Genomic DNA, 17,699 nt, shown 5'->3' with positions numbered 1-17,699 from the left:
CGTGACAGGAAACGTTCTCTCCTCCTGCGAGTTCTTCTTATCTTAATTGCACAACCGACAAAGGATCTGATCTGCGAGCGTGACTGGCTCGTCCCTTTCAAGTGTCTGGCACGCTGTCAGCTCGCTGACGTCTTTACAACAAAGTATATAAAGCGCGCGCGGGGAAGACACGTTGCAAATCGTTGAATTAAACTCGCCGTCGACTGCGCATTTTCCCGTCCGATCGCTTCCGCGTCGACGACTTTCGTCACGGTGTATAATGTGCTATATCAGAGCTAAGTGTATTAATTCTTAGTACACGATTGGGTCATTTGTGTTTCCTCATATTTTTTTTTCTCTAAAAGACTAGGAGCATCAAGTAATTAGTTATAATATTTGTATAATATACAATTTTTTCAAATGTCTAATTATTTTTTCAAATACTTCCCAAAGATGTTCAAATTAAGGCATACGTAAAAATAACTTAACAATTTTTGCATATTTGCAAAAGTGATGATATGTAATTAATCCGGAATAACTCATCGTATGTACTCTCTATAACGGTTAACGAATAACTGTGTCTGTAAATTAATAACCCCCTACATTCGAGTAGAAGAAATAAAGGAATAATTAGCTGATATTGCAATTATTTGAATCGTCATAAAGTTACGATAACAAAAAAGTTAGTAAAATGTATACGTTTTTAATTAATAATGAATTCGATAGATTTCAATTTTAAATAATGAATCATAGAGTTACAAAATATTAATTTTTTATGGACGCATAGAAAATCATACACAAAACGCTTAACGTGGAGATTTGACGTTGCAAATACGAGTTTATCCGCGTAAAAAAGAAGCATTTAACCCGCTGTCGAAAAGTCAAGTGATTACTACCGCTTTCTAAAGCGAGATGTTCGCAAGGGTGATTTATATGGCGGCGAAAATGCCGATTCACCGCGAAAAATACGCCGCTGACTTTCTCAGCGACATAAATCTCACCGTACGGCAATTTACTGCGATTTTGTACAATGGAACCTCGTAGCGTCGCGATTAGATGATTCAACGCCAAAAGGGTCAACACCTGCTTCAGCCTATCCCATTAATATCAATTAACTTTTATTAGTTCAACTATACTTAACATTTGTCTGTTCTGTACATTCTCTTTGCGCATAATAAGATTTACGAAACCGTATAATAATATATAAAAGTCAAATGTTCAACGAACTAATTATAAAAATCAAATGTTATACGAGTTAATCATAAAAGTCAAATGTTATATAAGTTTGTACGAGTTCTAAACGTCTATTAAACTGACGCAATATTACAATGTAATCAGTTAAAAAAAAAACACACAAACAAAATATCATTGAAACGGGACAAAATTTATTTTAAAACTAAAAGTTGATGCTTTCGAAAAGCATTAACTAAATTTAGAAAAACAATTACTGTCAATATTATAATGTAACAAAGATCTTTAAAATCGAAGATGATTTTGACTTCTATGACGCCATTTTTAAATACACTTTTATATTTATTGTCCCAAAAAAATTAATTGTGAAAGCCAAATAAAAAAGAACACATTTTATAATATGAAATATTACATCTGTATCACACACATTAAGAAATTTATATTTGAAATGAACTTACGACACGAAGTCGATATATCATATTTATGTTCAATATAGTGGTTAGCATGGAATAAACAGGTTTGAAGCGCCAGATAAATTTCATCCGGAATCAGTTATTATAAGAAAAATATGCCTCGAAACGTCATTTATCAATGAGATATGTTACGACTCACCGAGTACACTTTACAAAATATGTAATACTGAATAAATAGAATACTGATTAGAAAATTAATTTTAATGCAAAAGTAATAGAATCTATCAGCAACTTTATGTTCATGAGGAAGAAACTAATGTTATCTCCATAAAATCTGTTCAACACGGAGTTTGTTTTTAATTAAACAGAGTGCATTTAAAAATATAAAGTTATGTATGACTTTTTTCATATAAAAGAATGGAGATTTTCTTTATTTGCAATAATTATTATATTAAAAAAAAATTTGATAATTAATATTTAGTCATTATTGAGTCTTATTAAAAACAAACGACTCAAAAATTAGAGAAAAATGTGTCATTCGAAATTTTTTTAAAATTATCAAATCTTCTCTTATATTTCAGTATATTTTATTTCATAGAAATAACTTTTTTTCGATTTATTTTAATTTGACAAATTCTTTTTTTTACGAAGAGTGGCTTTTCTGACACAAAAGCCAAAGAAAGCAAAATACTACGATGATTATCTAACTGTAGTCGATGCAAGGGACGGATAAGGAAAGAAATAGACTCTATATATCTATCCAAGAAGACTGCCTTAAACAACCTTGGCCTTAGCCTCAGAGCATCAGCTGCTATCGTCTTAACGAGAGCTGGCTTTCGCGCAAGCACGTCGGCGCTTCTGGCGAAGTGGCAAAAAGCGACTTACAGCGGAGCGGGATAAAACGAGTGCATGTGATGGCGCTAATAAGAGAGTACTGAATTAATCATCGTACGTACGTACGAATGCATCAGCAAGATTTTTCAAAGATCCTCCTAAATGTGAAGTCTTATGCACTCTTGTACAGGAATAGAAAATAGAGACCATTGATTTAAAACAATCGTCTCAAACTTAATAATCAAAGTCTGTTTTTTAAGTAAAACTTTCATATAAAACAAATATCAGATAAAAAAATTGAGTCACATAGGTATGCTATCTCATGTCCACCGTAATGCTCTATAGACTATATTGTGCAAGCAGCTCTTATTATAGTTATCTTTTGGTGACGTGTTTCCGGTTCTTAGTGGCGCCCCGAGGCAGCGGAAAAAACAGGGCGATAAAGGCAAGCGTGAGTAGGCGTCCCGATCTGAAAGGTGCAATTTTCGGACGAGTGGGCGGTCGTGCGCGCGAGGAGGTGAAACAGAGAGGCGCAGGTTGAACGACCGAAACGGGAGATCGAAACACACACTGAATGGACATTTTTATTCTACCGCCGTTGACTCCTCGTTCGAAGATCATGCAAGCGAGCGAAACAAATCAAGCAACAAGATATTTCGCCTTAACACGTTCGCCTTTACGATCGTCGATCGACCGCATTTCGTCACGCAATTTTTTGCTTGTAAATATCGTAACATAGTATTAACTTTTGATACGGAAAGAGTAATAAAATTCGAGGCTGCTAAAAAATATAGAAATTGGTTTTAATTATAAATATAGTTTTAACTGTGCTATCACACAATTTATAACAACTTCACTGCACGGAAAAAACTCTTTTGCTAAAGTATCACGAATATTTAGCTAGATATATCTGAAAATAATTTTATTTGGACTATAAAAATAATTATATAGAACAGTGAAACACTGATTGCTAAAATGAACCCTTTATTAACAACTAAGATCTTTAAAGATGCTATTGATGTTTTGACTGTGCATTTTAATGTATAAATGTAAATTTGTAAAATACACAATCCGATTTCTCATGGTAAAAATTTATTGTTAAAGTTTCAACGAAATATCAAATTTTTCAGATTTTTATATATATTTTATATATAATCTATATAATAGTAGAAAAATTGGCTCTGTCTCTCAAAGACATTTTGTCAAAGAGTTAAAATTCACATTGCCAAAGGCACTTTTAGCAACATTATCATCAATATAAAGCGTCTTATAATTATATTATGATAGTTCAAATAAATTATTCACAAATTTTGTATCCAGCTTTTTAAAATATTTAACAAAATCGTTATTCGATATAAGTTTATGAAGCAATTAATTGATAAACATTTAATGTGCGGCTTACATATTGAGCATTAGCAAAATACACAGATTTGTGCAGATTTGTACGCCTCTGTAAAGACGATGCAATTATGCTCTTTGCCGGGCGCGCTTTGTGATCATCGCGAGTCGAATTCGGGAGAAACGATTACACGCGTTTGATGCACACGGAAGTTAACATTTACACGCACAGAACGCTTAAGGCGTGCGAAATACCGCGTCCGTTAACACGAGCGGCGGGCCTGAGTGCGTTGCAGATGCAAGAAATTTCGTAGCGAAAGTCGAGGAGGAATGCCGACCGCACGCCATTGCTGATCGTTTCATGTAATTCGACGGTTATTACGGTCGTAACATCCAATTTGGTATCTTGGGTTATCGATTTTACACATCCTCGAACGTGAACTTCGGCAAAAAGCTCGGAAATTTATTCCAAATGCGTCAACTTTGTCCAACAATAAAAATGCAACGTTGACAAATTTATTACTCGTAATATGTAAAAAAAGAAATATTAGAGATGAGGAATAAATAATTAGAAATAATTCTTATGAAAAAATAATTCAATAGTAAATATCAATTATCAAAACTTGCATAAAAAATATATATTTATAATAATATATTTATAGTAATTTTCTCAAAAAGATCGGTTTTAGATTTATCGTAAAAATGTGTATGTGTGAGGGTGTTATATGTAGGTGTGAGCTGCAGAAAATTATCAGAAAATGTATAAGAAATTATCAAAATCGATATTCTAGCTATTTATTTATCACATGCAAGACATTTTCTTTTTCTTTTTCAGAATTAGCATTCTGAAAGTCGTGACTATTATCGTTAATGTTGAATTTATATTCTGAGCGATTCGCGTCAATCACGCGCGGGTAGCCTCTTACGGCAATTCTCGAACGATTACTTGAGCAGTTACCTGCAGCTTGTCGATCGCTATCGACGCTTCGTCGACGCGATCGCCGCGTGTCCTCCGGACGATTTGTATTCCGTCAAAGGCCGGTTGCAGGTTTTGCAAGGGATACGTGTAGGTAACCATTTCACCTCATCATTACTACTATGCGATCGCTATTATCGTTCGCGTATTAACAGCAAAATTGTATGGAAAGTCTATAAATCCTGTGGCTTATAAACATAACATGCAATGCATTAAAGAACCAGAATTGCTTTCCTTGCTTTCGACCAAATACACCGATCGAATAATTTTGGAGTCGTCAGTTATTGTAAAAATAATTTCGACATTAACGAGTCCAAATCATGGATGCGAAAAGAAGCTCAATTCATCTGCAGCATCTGGCCAGACTTCCTGCCACACGACAGAACCTATTTATGAAATGGAGCGAGTGAGTTTTACACGCAAGGATTTCCCCCTATTATTGCGAGACTATACCTTCCGTTTCCGGCTCAAAGTGAATAAAATACGCGTAAACTCGACAAATTATAACTGGAGCATATTTTTCTGCTGACACGCGCAAAGTTTCTGAAGCCATCAAAACAATACTTATTTTTATAAATAAATTTGTTACATTTTTCTAAAATTTCTGTTATACTATATGCTTATAAAGATAAATTGTTGAAATTTTAATTATATCATTTCTTGAATTATAGAGTCAAGTGTATTAAGTTTATTACAAATATATCGATGAAACAAATGGCATAAAATAAATTAATCTCACACAAATGAATAATTTTGCTAAATTATCTTAAATTTTAGATAGGTATAGTAGATCCAAAAATAATTTTATTGGACGAGCAATGCTGCAAAAAATTTGAACGTAATTATTTTAATAATCCAATAATATTATTTTTATAGATGTATATCTAGCAAAATTTTTAAATAACGGCAAAACCATTTTTCGCATACAGCATTCTTAACTAATCATCTGTGCATGTGCTAATAATTAATATTTATATCGGAGAACTCTTCGAGAATAAAATAAAGAGTACTTCTTATATGTCAAGAGCTCTTCACTTTCTCTTAGAAATATTCTTGAAAGATGCTACGGAGGAATAAGATAGTATAGGAAGTAAATAAGTATATATATATATATATAGCGCTATGCTTGTGTGAATTGGTATAAATAGTCTCTCCTTACGAACCCGGATTTTGCTGACTTAATGCGACATTGCAATCGGAGGCAGAAGCCGCCGGACGAAACTGTCAAGTCTCACCACCATGAATCATGCCTATTACTATTCCGTTTTCCTTTTAACGTTTCTACTTATGACTTTCTAGATCAAGTTTGTACTTGTTTCTAAAACATGATTAATACGCGAGCAAGCGTTATTAATTGAAATATAAGATCGTTATACATACTATATATGCTTCTCGTTCAATTTCTTGTTTTTAATAAATATTTCATACATATAAAATAAATACTGTTATTATTTGTGTTTTATTCTTTTATTTGTGTTCTATTCTTCTTTCACAAATTATAAAATAAAAATTATCAAAATTAGGAATTAAAAAATTAATTAATTTGTATATTTTTTAATTAAAGAATTAACCTATTATTTGTGAGAAAACAAAAATTGTATCTAACACATATACAATGTATAAAGTTCATTGCTTAAATAATGAGATAAACGTTTTATTACGAAAAATTATTTCAAGTTGGAGATTGCAAAAGTTATATCTTGAGTGGAATATAAAGTTCTGATTAAAGATCCGGGTGGAAGGAATGGAACGATAAAAATGAAGATGCTACAGTTATCCCCATAAGAAAAGATCACACTCATCATAAAACGGTGGGAGGTATCGCGGTGATCCTGTTGAATGTCAATGGAGCCGAGAACGATCCTCGAAATTATTCTCGAGCTTCCAGATCGATTTGCTTTCAAAGGCGAGATGAAATCCATTAGGCAACCGCGCGCGTTGTGGATGGGAAAAAAATAAGATGTCACGCTCGTAACCATAAAGAAGGATCGCACGATCTACAAACCCACCAGGAGGTAGCAATATATCATTTATGCTGCGAGAATACGACTGCAATTTCATCAGGTGGACTCAATACATTCTACATGTTCTATTATACCGGTAAAAGGTCTCTTACGTTTATTATATTGTACCTTTGCATATTTTTTATAAGTGCATTTGTCATTAAATTAGTGTCATGTCTTATTTTATATCTGCGATGTAAACATATGTAAATATGTGTAAAAATTTTAGACGATAATAAAGATTTCAGAAAACTCAATCTCGAAACAAATAAAGCTTATTTCAAAATAAAAGTTTATCAATTTAATGTTTTATAAAAATACGAGTATAAATTGAAATTAAATTAATTTAAATTAAATATTAAATAAAGACATAATCGAATAGTAATATTTAGCAAAAAAGAAATAACGCTATTAAGTGTATCGATATATTATATCAGAATACAAGCAATAGCTTCTTTAAATGTGCAATTTACATTACCGCATTTATGAATACAAGCTGTCATAAATGATGGTAATTCATTTCTCCTTTTATTTCTTCCAGAGAATGTTTTTATTACAAAAAAGAAAAAAAAAAAGAGGAAAGAGCCTGTCGTAAATTCTTCGTACTGAGAGAACTTCACGTTCATTTATGCCGATATGGACATTCATATGGCGTTGATACCGCAATAGCATTTCCCTTATGACGCATTGTTGTTCAATCATTCAACCTGGAGGAGCACAAATCGTTTTTCCGTCTCTAGATCGAGCGCTATTACCATCGTTCGGCGCGCGTTTTTCATGTTTTTTATTAATCATAGTCATTCAAGTATTGCCTCCGCAATTTTGATTAAGCGACATAATATGCGTCGTAAAGTTCGATTGAAATACAACCAAGTGCGATTGACATAAGTGGAAATGCCGATACCGCTGAGAGTAAAAATCTGCTGTGAATTATTCAGCTGCAATCATTCACCCACCATTCGACATTTAAATTTTACAAAAATAAAAGCAGAAAGAAATATTATTACACTCTACCATAAAATTTTTTAGTATACATATATACTACCACAGCAAGTACATAAAACAATAGTAAAAGCAACTTCTTTAATTGAATCGTGTGCGTAAGCTCGGGCATTTTGTATACATGAAGCGTTACCATCGATAACTGAATGAATAATCGATTTGTTGAATGCAGAATTCGAAATAGAAGAACGGAGTCTTTCATGAAAGAGAGAGCCTTTCACAAGATCTTTCACGGAGCTTCTCAGATACATGCTGTACATTATGGTCCACGAAGTCGTATTATATCATCGCGAAAATGTCCATTCGTTTTATCACGTTGGCACGATCATGTTATATCAGTAATGATTGCGATTATTATGATGGTTACAATTGCGTCGATGCAATGAAATCATAATCAAGCAATTTATGTACTAAATTAGCATTTCAACTTAATGAATATGATCATATGTGCATTAATTACGACATATTATAAACTTCAAACCATAAAGTCACCACTGTTATTTGAATCATTACATATTGTTCTATTTTAATCTTGGATATACCATAAATTCAAAAAATATTACTATAAATTCCAATTAGTCGAATGAATAATTAATTCTGATTTGCAGATTAAGTTATATGTATTTTGCGTAAAATAATTGAAATAAACCGTTCTTCCCACTTTTAGAATTATCATATTAAGACTTCCGGTAAATTTTATTTGGCACGGTTCACGTTGTTCTGAGAATCAATTCTCGTGCAATATATAATCTGTTAATATAGGAATCCTCCTATTAACTCGTGACATTTCGCGACTTTAGTACCCAATTTTATTGCGAAGCAACTGGCATACAGAAAAACGTAATAATAAGAGAATGTTGTCATCTCAAAACGGAAATGATTGTCGTTCGATCGGGAGTAACGAGCGAACCGACCGAAAAAGGATTGCCGGCAGACACGTTTGAACTAATTTCGTCCGAGCCAATTAAGAACAGTGGCGCACGACTCGTCGTCGATAATTGATACGTCTCTCAAACAGACATGTCTAACACCGGAAGCATCCTAAAATATCTGCGGTAAAACATACATACGAATGTAATTGGTATCTAAAAAAAAGTTTGTAATGTTTACTAAAGATGATATTATTTTAACAGGAATTAGTTTTATTTTTGGTCGCGCGCATTTATTATTTAATTAAATAATACGAATTTCAATTTATACTAAAATTCAAAAGATAAACTTTCATTCAGAATAATCTTTTTTCTTACACATATATACACATATTGTTTAACTTTACATATTTGTTACACATATATACACATATTGTTTAACTTTACATATTTGTTCTATAAGCAAAAAATGCATTTGTATGAAACTTCATCTATACACAGATTTTTCATAGAAAAAAAAGATGCCGTTCGATTAGATTTTATGAATGAAAGAATTCTGTTTCACCGAGAAAAATGTTCCAGTAATTAATAATGTCGATTTTAATAGTCTTGAAGGTCACGGTTTGTAGTTCAAGTGGATCGCCCTTGTCGGTCTCACATTCCCTTAAGGGCCGCGGGTCCACGTGGTCCCATAGAACCCTCGGTACTCCGGGCACGTACACGCCGGCAGTGTTACTTCGCATGCTCGGGTCGGCCTGGCATTTAAACAGGAACAAAACGAGAAGCGCGCGAGAAACGAGAATGGGATTATTTCGAGAACAGCGTAGAGATTTCGGACGGACGTTGCGTCGGCTTCGAAAAGTGCCAGGTGAGCTACGTAACGTCGACCGTGAATCGTTTATGTCGTTACTGACGTATTTCCAAGTGATTGACGCCTGTTGTTGCAAGCCAATCCTCGAGATCGATTCTAAAGCCTATTCTACAATGTGTTGTTTTTTGTTTCCCGTTTCTTGCTTTTTCTTTTTTGTTGTTTTTTTACATCTGGTCTTTTTGATTTTTATCGATAAAACGATTACAAAGAGGAAAAAAAACAAAAAATAAAAAGCAAGAAACAGTAAACAAAGAATACATTGTAGAATAAATATGATCAGAGAAAACAAAAAACTTCTTCGAAAAATTTGCCTCGGATTTTGCTGAAATATTAAAACATGTAGTTGAATATAGATTTGAAAATAATTTGTTGACTATTAAAATAATTATGTAAAAATCTCAAGTATATAACGAGAAATGCTGCAAAAAGTTTTATTTGTTATATAAGTAATAAAGTTATATTGTATTTAGTAGCCAATTTGAGTGCCCACATAATTATTTTGATAGTCTAACAAAATTATTTTTAGATTTGCATCAATTAAATTTTATATACTTCAGCAAAACCGTTCTTTCCTTGCAAGTTGCGTTGGTGGGAAATTTTAATCAAAGCATAACATTGTTACTTAAATCGACATCAATACACCTATTTATAATTCATTTATTAATCTTGAAGAAATTTTTGTTTAATAATTAGTTTTAATATTTTAATTAACAAGTGACATTTAATAAATAAATCGAAATAAGCATTGCATGGAATATTAGGCACCATATACTTTTATTGCAAAAAGCAAATTATACAGTATTATTGAATTAATTAGAAAGTAAGCCAACTGTCACGAAGAAACGATCAATCAAGTCATCAAAACAAATTTCTAATACCGATAAATTATCGATTTCATCGATTTCCCTTTTAATTTCCTTGTTAAATGCTGTTTAAGATAACTGATGATCAAACGCAACAGATGTTAAAGTAGAAACGCCCGCTTCTCCAAGTCCGAACAACAAGCATTCACGTCGATCCATCGGAGCAAATGATTAAATCCGCTCTTTCTCCGAAACTAATTAAATTAATGATCCCCCCTCGGGCGAATCCTCGTCGTTTAGATAGAGTCTGGGTACCGCCTTCTACGTCTCGACAACTTGAGGGTACCGCAACGGCGTCTTTATCCCTTTATCTTTATTCGATTCAGCCAGTCGCTTCATTATCGTTTCTCTCGCGTGGCTTGATGTTGCCCGAAAATCGCGCGAGAAGAAATTGCATTATCTGATTCATCAAGTCGATGGAGTCAAAATGTTACATGGGATCGAACATTTGTCAGATAATAATTTTAAAGGCACAGATGATTAATCGAATGGGTTGAATAAAATATCTGAGAATTTATGGAGTAAATATAAGTAACATTTAAATTTAATATCAATCGATTTTTCATAAAAAATTGATATTGATTAAACATAAAAAATAGATAAAGTTTTATCTATTATTATAGAAGTACTAAACAAATATTTAAAAAGTTAAATAAAAGAATGTATAAAATAGTACAAAAAAACGCACGAAAATAAGAATATAAATTTGAAGCTGTGCAATAATGATATATGCAGTTAAGAAATTTAGAATTTTCCAAATAATCCAAACATGCAAACGTGATCAGAATGCAAACATACAGAAATACCATTTCATAACGATTGCATACACAATATTGCTTTAGGTGCTTTAATCGTTACATATAGATTGCATCGTAGAAACAGGAAATGAGACCCATGAGGAAACACATATGATATAGTGAGCATTAATTTCAATGATAAAAATTGTATCTTTATGATAAATATTATTTATCGTCAGAGAGAGTTATATATGCATATGTAGATAATTAGAAATTACATACAATTATTATTAGTTGATGTAGATATTGAAAATAGTAGTTGATGTAAAGTATAGAGCTTATACAAACTCAGATCATCTAACGTAATAATTATTAATTATTCTTTAATATATTATTTATTTAAAATATTGATGAAAAAGCTTTTAATTTTATTCTAAGTTTTTTACAAACATCAAATAAAATTACGATATGTGTAAGACCGTTGGTACTCAAACACAAATAAATAAAATATTAAAGAAAATTAAAACATCAAAGTATTCTTTTATTTTTAGATCTATCATGTCACATCTTTTTCTACCTGACTTCATTCAAAAACATATTTTTGATCAGTGTTGTAACAGATACCTTTTGAAAGGTTAAGATATAACCTTTTAAGGGATATACAAGGGTAAGGATAAAGATACATTTAAAAAACACTATCTATATAGACGCAGATATATGTAGTATAGAAGTATCTGAAAGATTTTGTTATTTTTTAAGTGCTTCTGATCAAAAAGATCAAATTGCGTAAACGAATTTTATTTTACATCAATCTGTTACTTATGTAGTTATACGTAATATTTGAATAATTATCATCTGTCATGATCATTTTCAAATCAATAGTGCTTCAAACATTATATTAGAAAATCAATTTTTTTAGGGGTTGAAATTAAGCTTATAATAACGTAATAGATAAAAAAAAGTACTATCTTGTGTCCCTACGTAATAGTCTAAATTTAAAAGGTACTCTACAAAACAAGTATTCAGGTGCAGGTATTTCCGCTTATAAAGACTTAATAAGTAATACACTCAAGTACTCTGCTAAAATGCCAGATACTATACCTAAGTATGTTACAACACTGTTTTTCGTCCTACATTTTTTATTTAAATCTTATTTCATATTTTGCTCATAAAACAGTACCAAGAAAAATCTACATAAACAAGCTTAAGCATTCAGCCAGTCGACTAAAGGTGAGTGCAAAGCAAGGCCCAACGCGATGGCAAACCCGATATGCTACGTATTGTATGCTACATGCGTGGCATGATAGAGGAATACATTTCGCAATATTCCGGAGTGAAATTTGCGTTTGCCACTCGGTATGCGAGCCGATCGGTTGGATTGCAGAAACAGGAAGCAACATACAAGCTGGTGTACGAGTACGCCGTTTGATCTCGATATCTTGAAGATCCGATCGGAGGCGGCGCGACTCTCTGCTCGACTACGTGTGCGATCGATCGATCGATCGATCGGATCTCGCGTCGAAGAGGCAGCCGACGGTGAACGTTAATTATCACGCGTTATTTTTATTTATCGATGCGAGAGAGCCGCACCGTCATCGCGTAAGTGTCATTAAAAATGTGTTTCTCGCGCGGCTTTGCCTCTTAAAAGAGAGGCATCTAAGAGGCTTAAAATCGGAAGAGAAAAAATAAAAGACAAGGAGATGAGCAGGAGGGACACGAAAAGCAAGAATGTAAACGATACAAAAGACGAAAGTATCTACCAAAGTTAATTACTCTCCGTGGCCCAACTGTGGTCGTTAACCGGCTGTTAATTACCCCATAAACGAGCTACTGAACGGTCGAAACGTTTCAAGAGAACGTCAACAAAACACAACGATCTAGAACGGCGTGATGCATTGCTGTGTCGAGCAATCTCGGACATTTCTTTTACATTTTCATGTTATCGATATCAATCGCAATCAAAATTTAAAAACTATATGTAAATGATACTCTTAACATAAACAGAATTTTTTCAATTATCTTAAAAAAATGTGATAAACTTAATATGCAAAAATGGAGCGTTACAATCTCGAAATTCTGTATGAAAAATTGTGGGAAAATTTCGATCGTTTAGTAATAATGCAGTACCAAATTTATTTAAATAATTACTTAAATTACTTTTAAAAATGGAGCATATATTTTGTTTCTAATGATTTTATATATTATTGTATAATTTTTAAAGAAGAATATCTCATACATATTTTGTTACTTTAAAAGCCTGAAAGTTAACAAAATATCGAAAAATCTTTTAAAATACTAAATTCGAATTAATTAATGCTTTCAAATATGTATACTGATACCATTTTTTTATTTAAGCGCATATACAAATAAATCTTCTTGCGGAAAAGTTCAGCCGCTCATAAATTACATTAAATTACACCGGCCGGAAACGCTTTACCCTCTTTGCGCTTTCTCTCTCCATGTATTTCTCCTGTCTCTTCTCCCGTATTTTTGTTACTCATCGTTCGAGTGCGCACGTTACACGCGATATCGCCGATATGAGACAATCGATATCCCCGAGAGAAACCGCCTTTGATCGCCCTGGAGTAACGAGGTAAAAGGGTGCGTTCGCACTCGCGATGCGCCCTACGATGGAGATTCGAGGCGGCCGTCGTCGTGTTGCTAAATATAAAGCAAAGAGACCCCCAAAGAGAAAGAGGAGGAGGCTGAGGAATGTCCTGACGCTTAATATTCTCGGACCAGACACACGTTTTACGAGGTCGCGCGCGATTCGGTCGGAATTTTCGGCAATATTTTAAAAGACCGCACACAAGCATCACGTCCGGGACTGCATGGTTCTTGCCTGTATCATGCCGGAAATCAGCTAAAATTCAAGAAGCGAGATTACACGTTATCGAAAGAGAAAACCACAAGAAGCGCCACGCAGTGCGAGGGATTTAATCTCGGGAAAACATCATCGAAAATACATGGCACAGCATCGCGTGGGCGTCGTTATACACATGGACCGTGTCTCGAAAGTGCAATTCAGTGAAAGATTTAATGCGATATCGGTTAATTAACTTCAATGCCGACCGGAGACGTTAGGAAATAATTTGTGATGGCGATTTCAGAAAGCGATTGAACATCTAACACTATATTAGAAAGAATCTATCTGGCTGCATTAGTTGGAATTCTGGTTGAAAATGGACAAATCAATATTTTCTCATTGAATCTATCATAATTCTAATTGAGATAACTAGAATTCTGATAGATATATATACAATTAAAATCGTATTAGTAAATATTAGTGTTCATTTTTAATGTTCATTTTTTATAATGAGAAATTTTATTAGTGTATAGAAATACTGAACAACTGTATTCTTTTAAAATATTATACTGATGAAATTTCGGGTTGAAAATGGACGAATCAGAGTTTTCTTGTTAAATTTATGTATTAGAATTCTAGGTGAGATAACTACAATTCTGGCTGATGCAATATTTCTGATAAAATCTACTAGAATTTTTATTTTTATCAGAATAATTATATCAAAATCAGAATTCTAGGAGATTTAAGCGAAAAATTTCAATTCGTCCATTTTCCATTAGAATTATTATTTAATCCAACTAGACCATTTTTGCAATATAATAGCTAAAATGTAACAGTGGACGTTATCAAAGTTGAAAATAATTCATTAATTATATAGATATTTATTATTAATAAAATATATAATTGTTAATATAAATCATAGTATTTATAGTCCAATATTATTCATAAATTATTCAATGACTTCAACTTCATTCGCGAATGTCCCTGATACAATTACGGTTGATTGAAGCTGAAGGTTTTAAATAATTTATTATGAACAATATTCAACTATAATTTATGTAAAGAATTGATAACTGTATTATGTGTAAAAAATTATGTGCATAAATATGATATACATATAAATGTACGTCGATATGTCAGTACATAAAACAGCATTGATTTTCTTAAAAACAGACAGTTTGCTCCCACTAAAATTCAATCGCGATAAGCTCGAGGCGTTTTGTTATTGCCACCTATTTGAATAACGTTCAATACGTTACGGACAAATGGTTGTATTCTACGCGTGTGCGTAATATTTGCGTCTTATGCAAATCCGAACGCCATAACGTCAGTGACCGCATGGCAATGATACCATAATCTGCATTTAAAAGGCATACACGCATAAACGGAAATAAAGATCTCATCGTACGAAGAATGTCATAAAAGTTCAAAATAGATGAATAAAATAAATCAGAATAAACATATAAATCGCATCAGATGGCTGTGCTTAATAGTAGAAAAAACAGCTTTGCTTTTATTATATGCTCATATCTTATAAAATTCTTTAATATAACCGGTTTTGCCTTTAGTTTATCACTGAATTTGTATAAATCAATCATATTAGGAAGTCTTATAACAATTGCAAAGCTGTTTTTTCAGTCGAATACAAACAAAGAAATAAACGTATGTATTTTCAAGAAAATAAAATAATTTTTGTACTATAATTGTAACATACAGTGTTTCAATTTTGCATAGATTAAAACGTTATATAAATAAAACGAAATTTTATTTCAAATAGAACATTATGATTAGAACAAAGTATTGCAACTATAATAAAAATATAGAGATTTTAAGAAATTTAAAATAATCATTAGTTATTATTATATCAATAATTTGATCGCGTTTCAATAAAATTTTATTACTTTCGAATGTGTAAGTTACAATTTTATTATTCCCTTTCAATATTTATTACATTTAAGACTGTCTAAATTAGTGTACCTTAAATTATTTCAACAAAAAAATCTTTTATTCATAATGCAATGAATAAATTAATACTAAACAAAAATAATTAAAAATAGCGATTTTAGAATTAGATTCTCTAAATTATAATTGTTTAAATGCAATTAAGAGAAGTTAACTGTTTAAAGTTATAATTTATAGAATTCAAAATTAAAAAAATTCTCTTATTAAAAATTTGAAGATTAATATATATATATATATTCTTTTTTTTTCATTCTTATTCAACAAAATTATTTAAAATATTATGATTTAAAAACACAATAAATACGTTTAAAAAAATTTACTAAATTTTCATAATATTTCTTTAAATACTACTTAAGACGAAACATTTACTTACAATAAATAAATTTATTCGAAAAGAATGATATAAATTAAATTAATGATTCTTATATCAATTAATATATGTTTAGATTTAGTAAATAATTATTATTACTATTCAAACAAATATTTATTAAAGTTTAGTTATATTTTTTCAATAAACAAGCAACAGTTCTTACCTTGCTTAAGACTGTGCCTAAACCCGCGCGCTTGGATGGCTGTCAGGTCGCTCAGGAATAACGAGAACACAACGAGAAGGCGTAACGTGACGTTGCCAGCATGTCCCTTCTTCGTGTCAGTAGCCATGGTCCACGAGAATTCCTGTAATTTCTTGACACCACCGAACAAAGGCGATCATTGACAGGACGCACTCACATAGTCTGTAAATTGTCGAACGAAGAGAAAGAGAATGATAAGAAAAACGCCGAGTAAAAAAAAATTTACTGTCTCACTCCGCTCCGGCTCTCGTCATTCATCGATTCGCGTCGCGTCGTTGTGTATCGCCATGTTGATCGCCTCGTGATAGATCGCGCGCGGCAAATCAGCAGCTTATCCACACCTCGTCGTCGCGCTTCCGTTTCGCTAATTCGCCGATGATTACCACGAATTTCTGGTCGCCACTCGATCATGCCGGGACGCATCGACGACTTCCGCTTTCTCTACACGATGAGACTTCCAGAACGAATATCATCGCCGCGTTTCTCCCGTCTCCATCGGACAACTTCAGAGCGACGTCTTCGCCGTCGGCGCACGTTAACCCGCGTTGTAAACCACTGACACCAGCGTCAGAATTGATTCTCGATGTCACGCACACTCCACGAATTTCCCCCCGCGCAAATACTCCCAAAACGACGTGCACGACACGCGAGCGCTTCCGTGGAGAAACGAAAATTCGTACCACGTGAACTCGAACGGCGAGATCGGTGCGATTCACTGCTTCGCGCTGCTTCAAATTCGCGGCCGACGCGTGCAGGATCGAAAGTGTTCGATAGATTAATATTTCCGAAGGCGCGCGCGCTCACTTGTTGCTCTCGGAGACGAGGGATCTTTTACCGACGAGCATTCGCTCTGCCCCTCCGAGTACAAACGACGATAGATGACGAGAAGAAATCACCATCGCATCACGCCACGCGCCACCACGGTGGTTGGCATGATCTCGCACAATACGATCTGTATGGAGTAGAAATTGAATGTCTCTTACTTTCTTTCCGTCCACACGGGAACATCCGTCCGCAGGAGTGGGCGCCACACTTTTCACCCAGAGAGATTTTATATACTCCAAAATCCGAAACCAAGAAAACTGACCGCGTGCGAGAAAGAAGGGAAAAAAAAAACGCGCCCACGACGCGCCAGCACTACCGACGAGAAGGTCGCGAACGAACTGACTGAAGCAAGCGCCGAGTCACCACCGAGCGCCGTGCGATCACCCCCCACCCTTCTCGCATTCAAGCGGCCAGCAGCGTTACACTTCAGGATGGTGTATGGTCACGCCTGAGACCTG

The 17,699-nt window shown here is 33.4% G+C and overlaps 1 protein-coding gene across 1 annotated transcript in view; it reads right to left on the bottom strand.

The window, feature by feature from the left end:
- Positions 1-16,504, bottom strand: part of wb (wing blister) — a 173,981-nt gene extending 157,477 nt beyond the window's left edge. Inside the window, exon 1 of the mRNA XM_018548255.1 lies at positions 16,378-16,504. Within this exon, the coding sequence (XP_018403757.1) occupies positions 16,378-16,504 (127 nt within the window). The remainder of the gene's footprint in view (positions 1-16,377) is intronic.
- Positions 16,505-17,699: the final 1,195 nt, after the last annotated feature.

Source organism: Cyphomyrmex costatus, unplaced genomic scaffold (genome assembly GCF_001594065.2).
Source record: "Cyphomyrmex costatus isolate MS0001 unplaced genomic scaffold, Ccosl1.0 scaffold702, whole genome shotgun sequence".
NCBI lineage: Eukaryota > Metazoa > Arthropoda > Insecta > Hymenoptera > Formicidae > Cyphomyrmex > Cyphomyrmex costatus.
The sequence above is the reverse complement of the archived record's forward strand: the minus strand, read 5'-3'. Positions and strand labels throughout refer to the sequence as shown.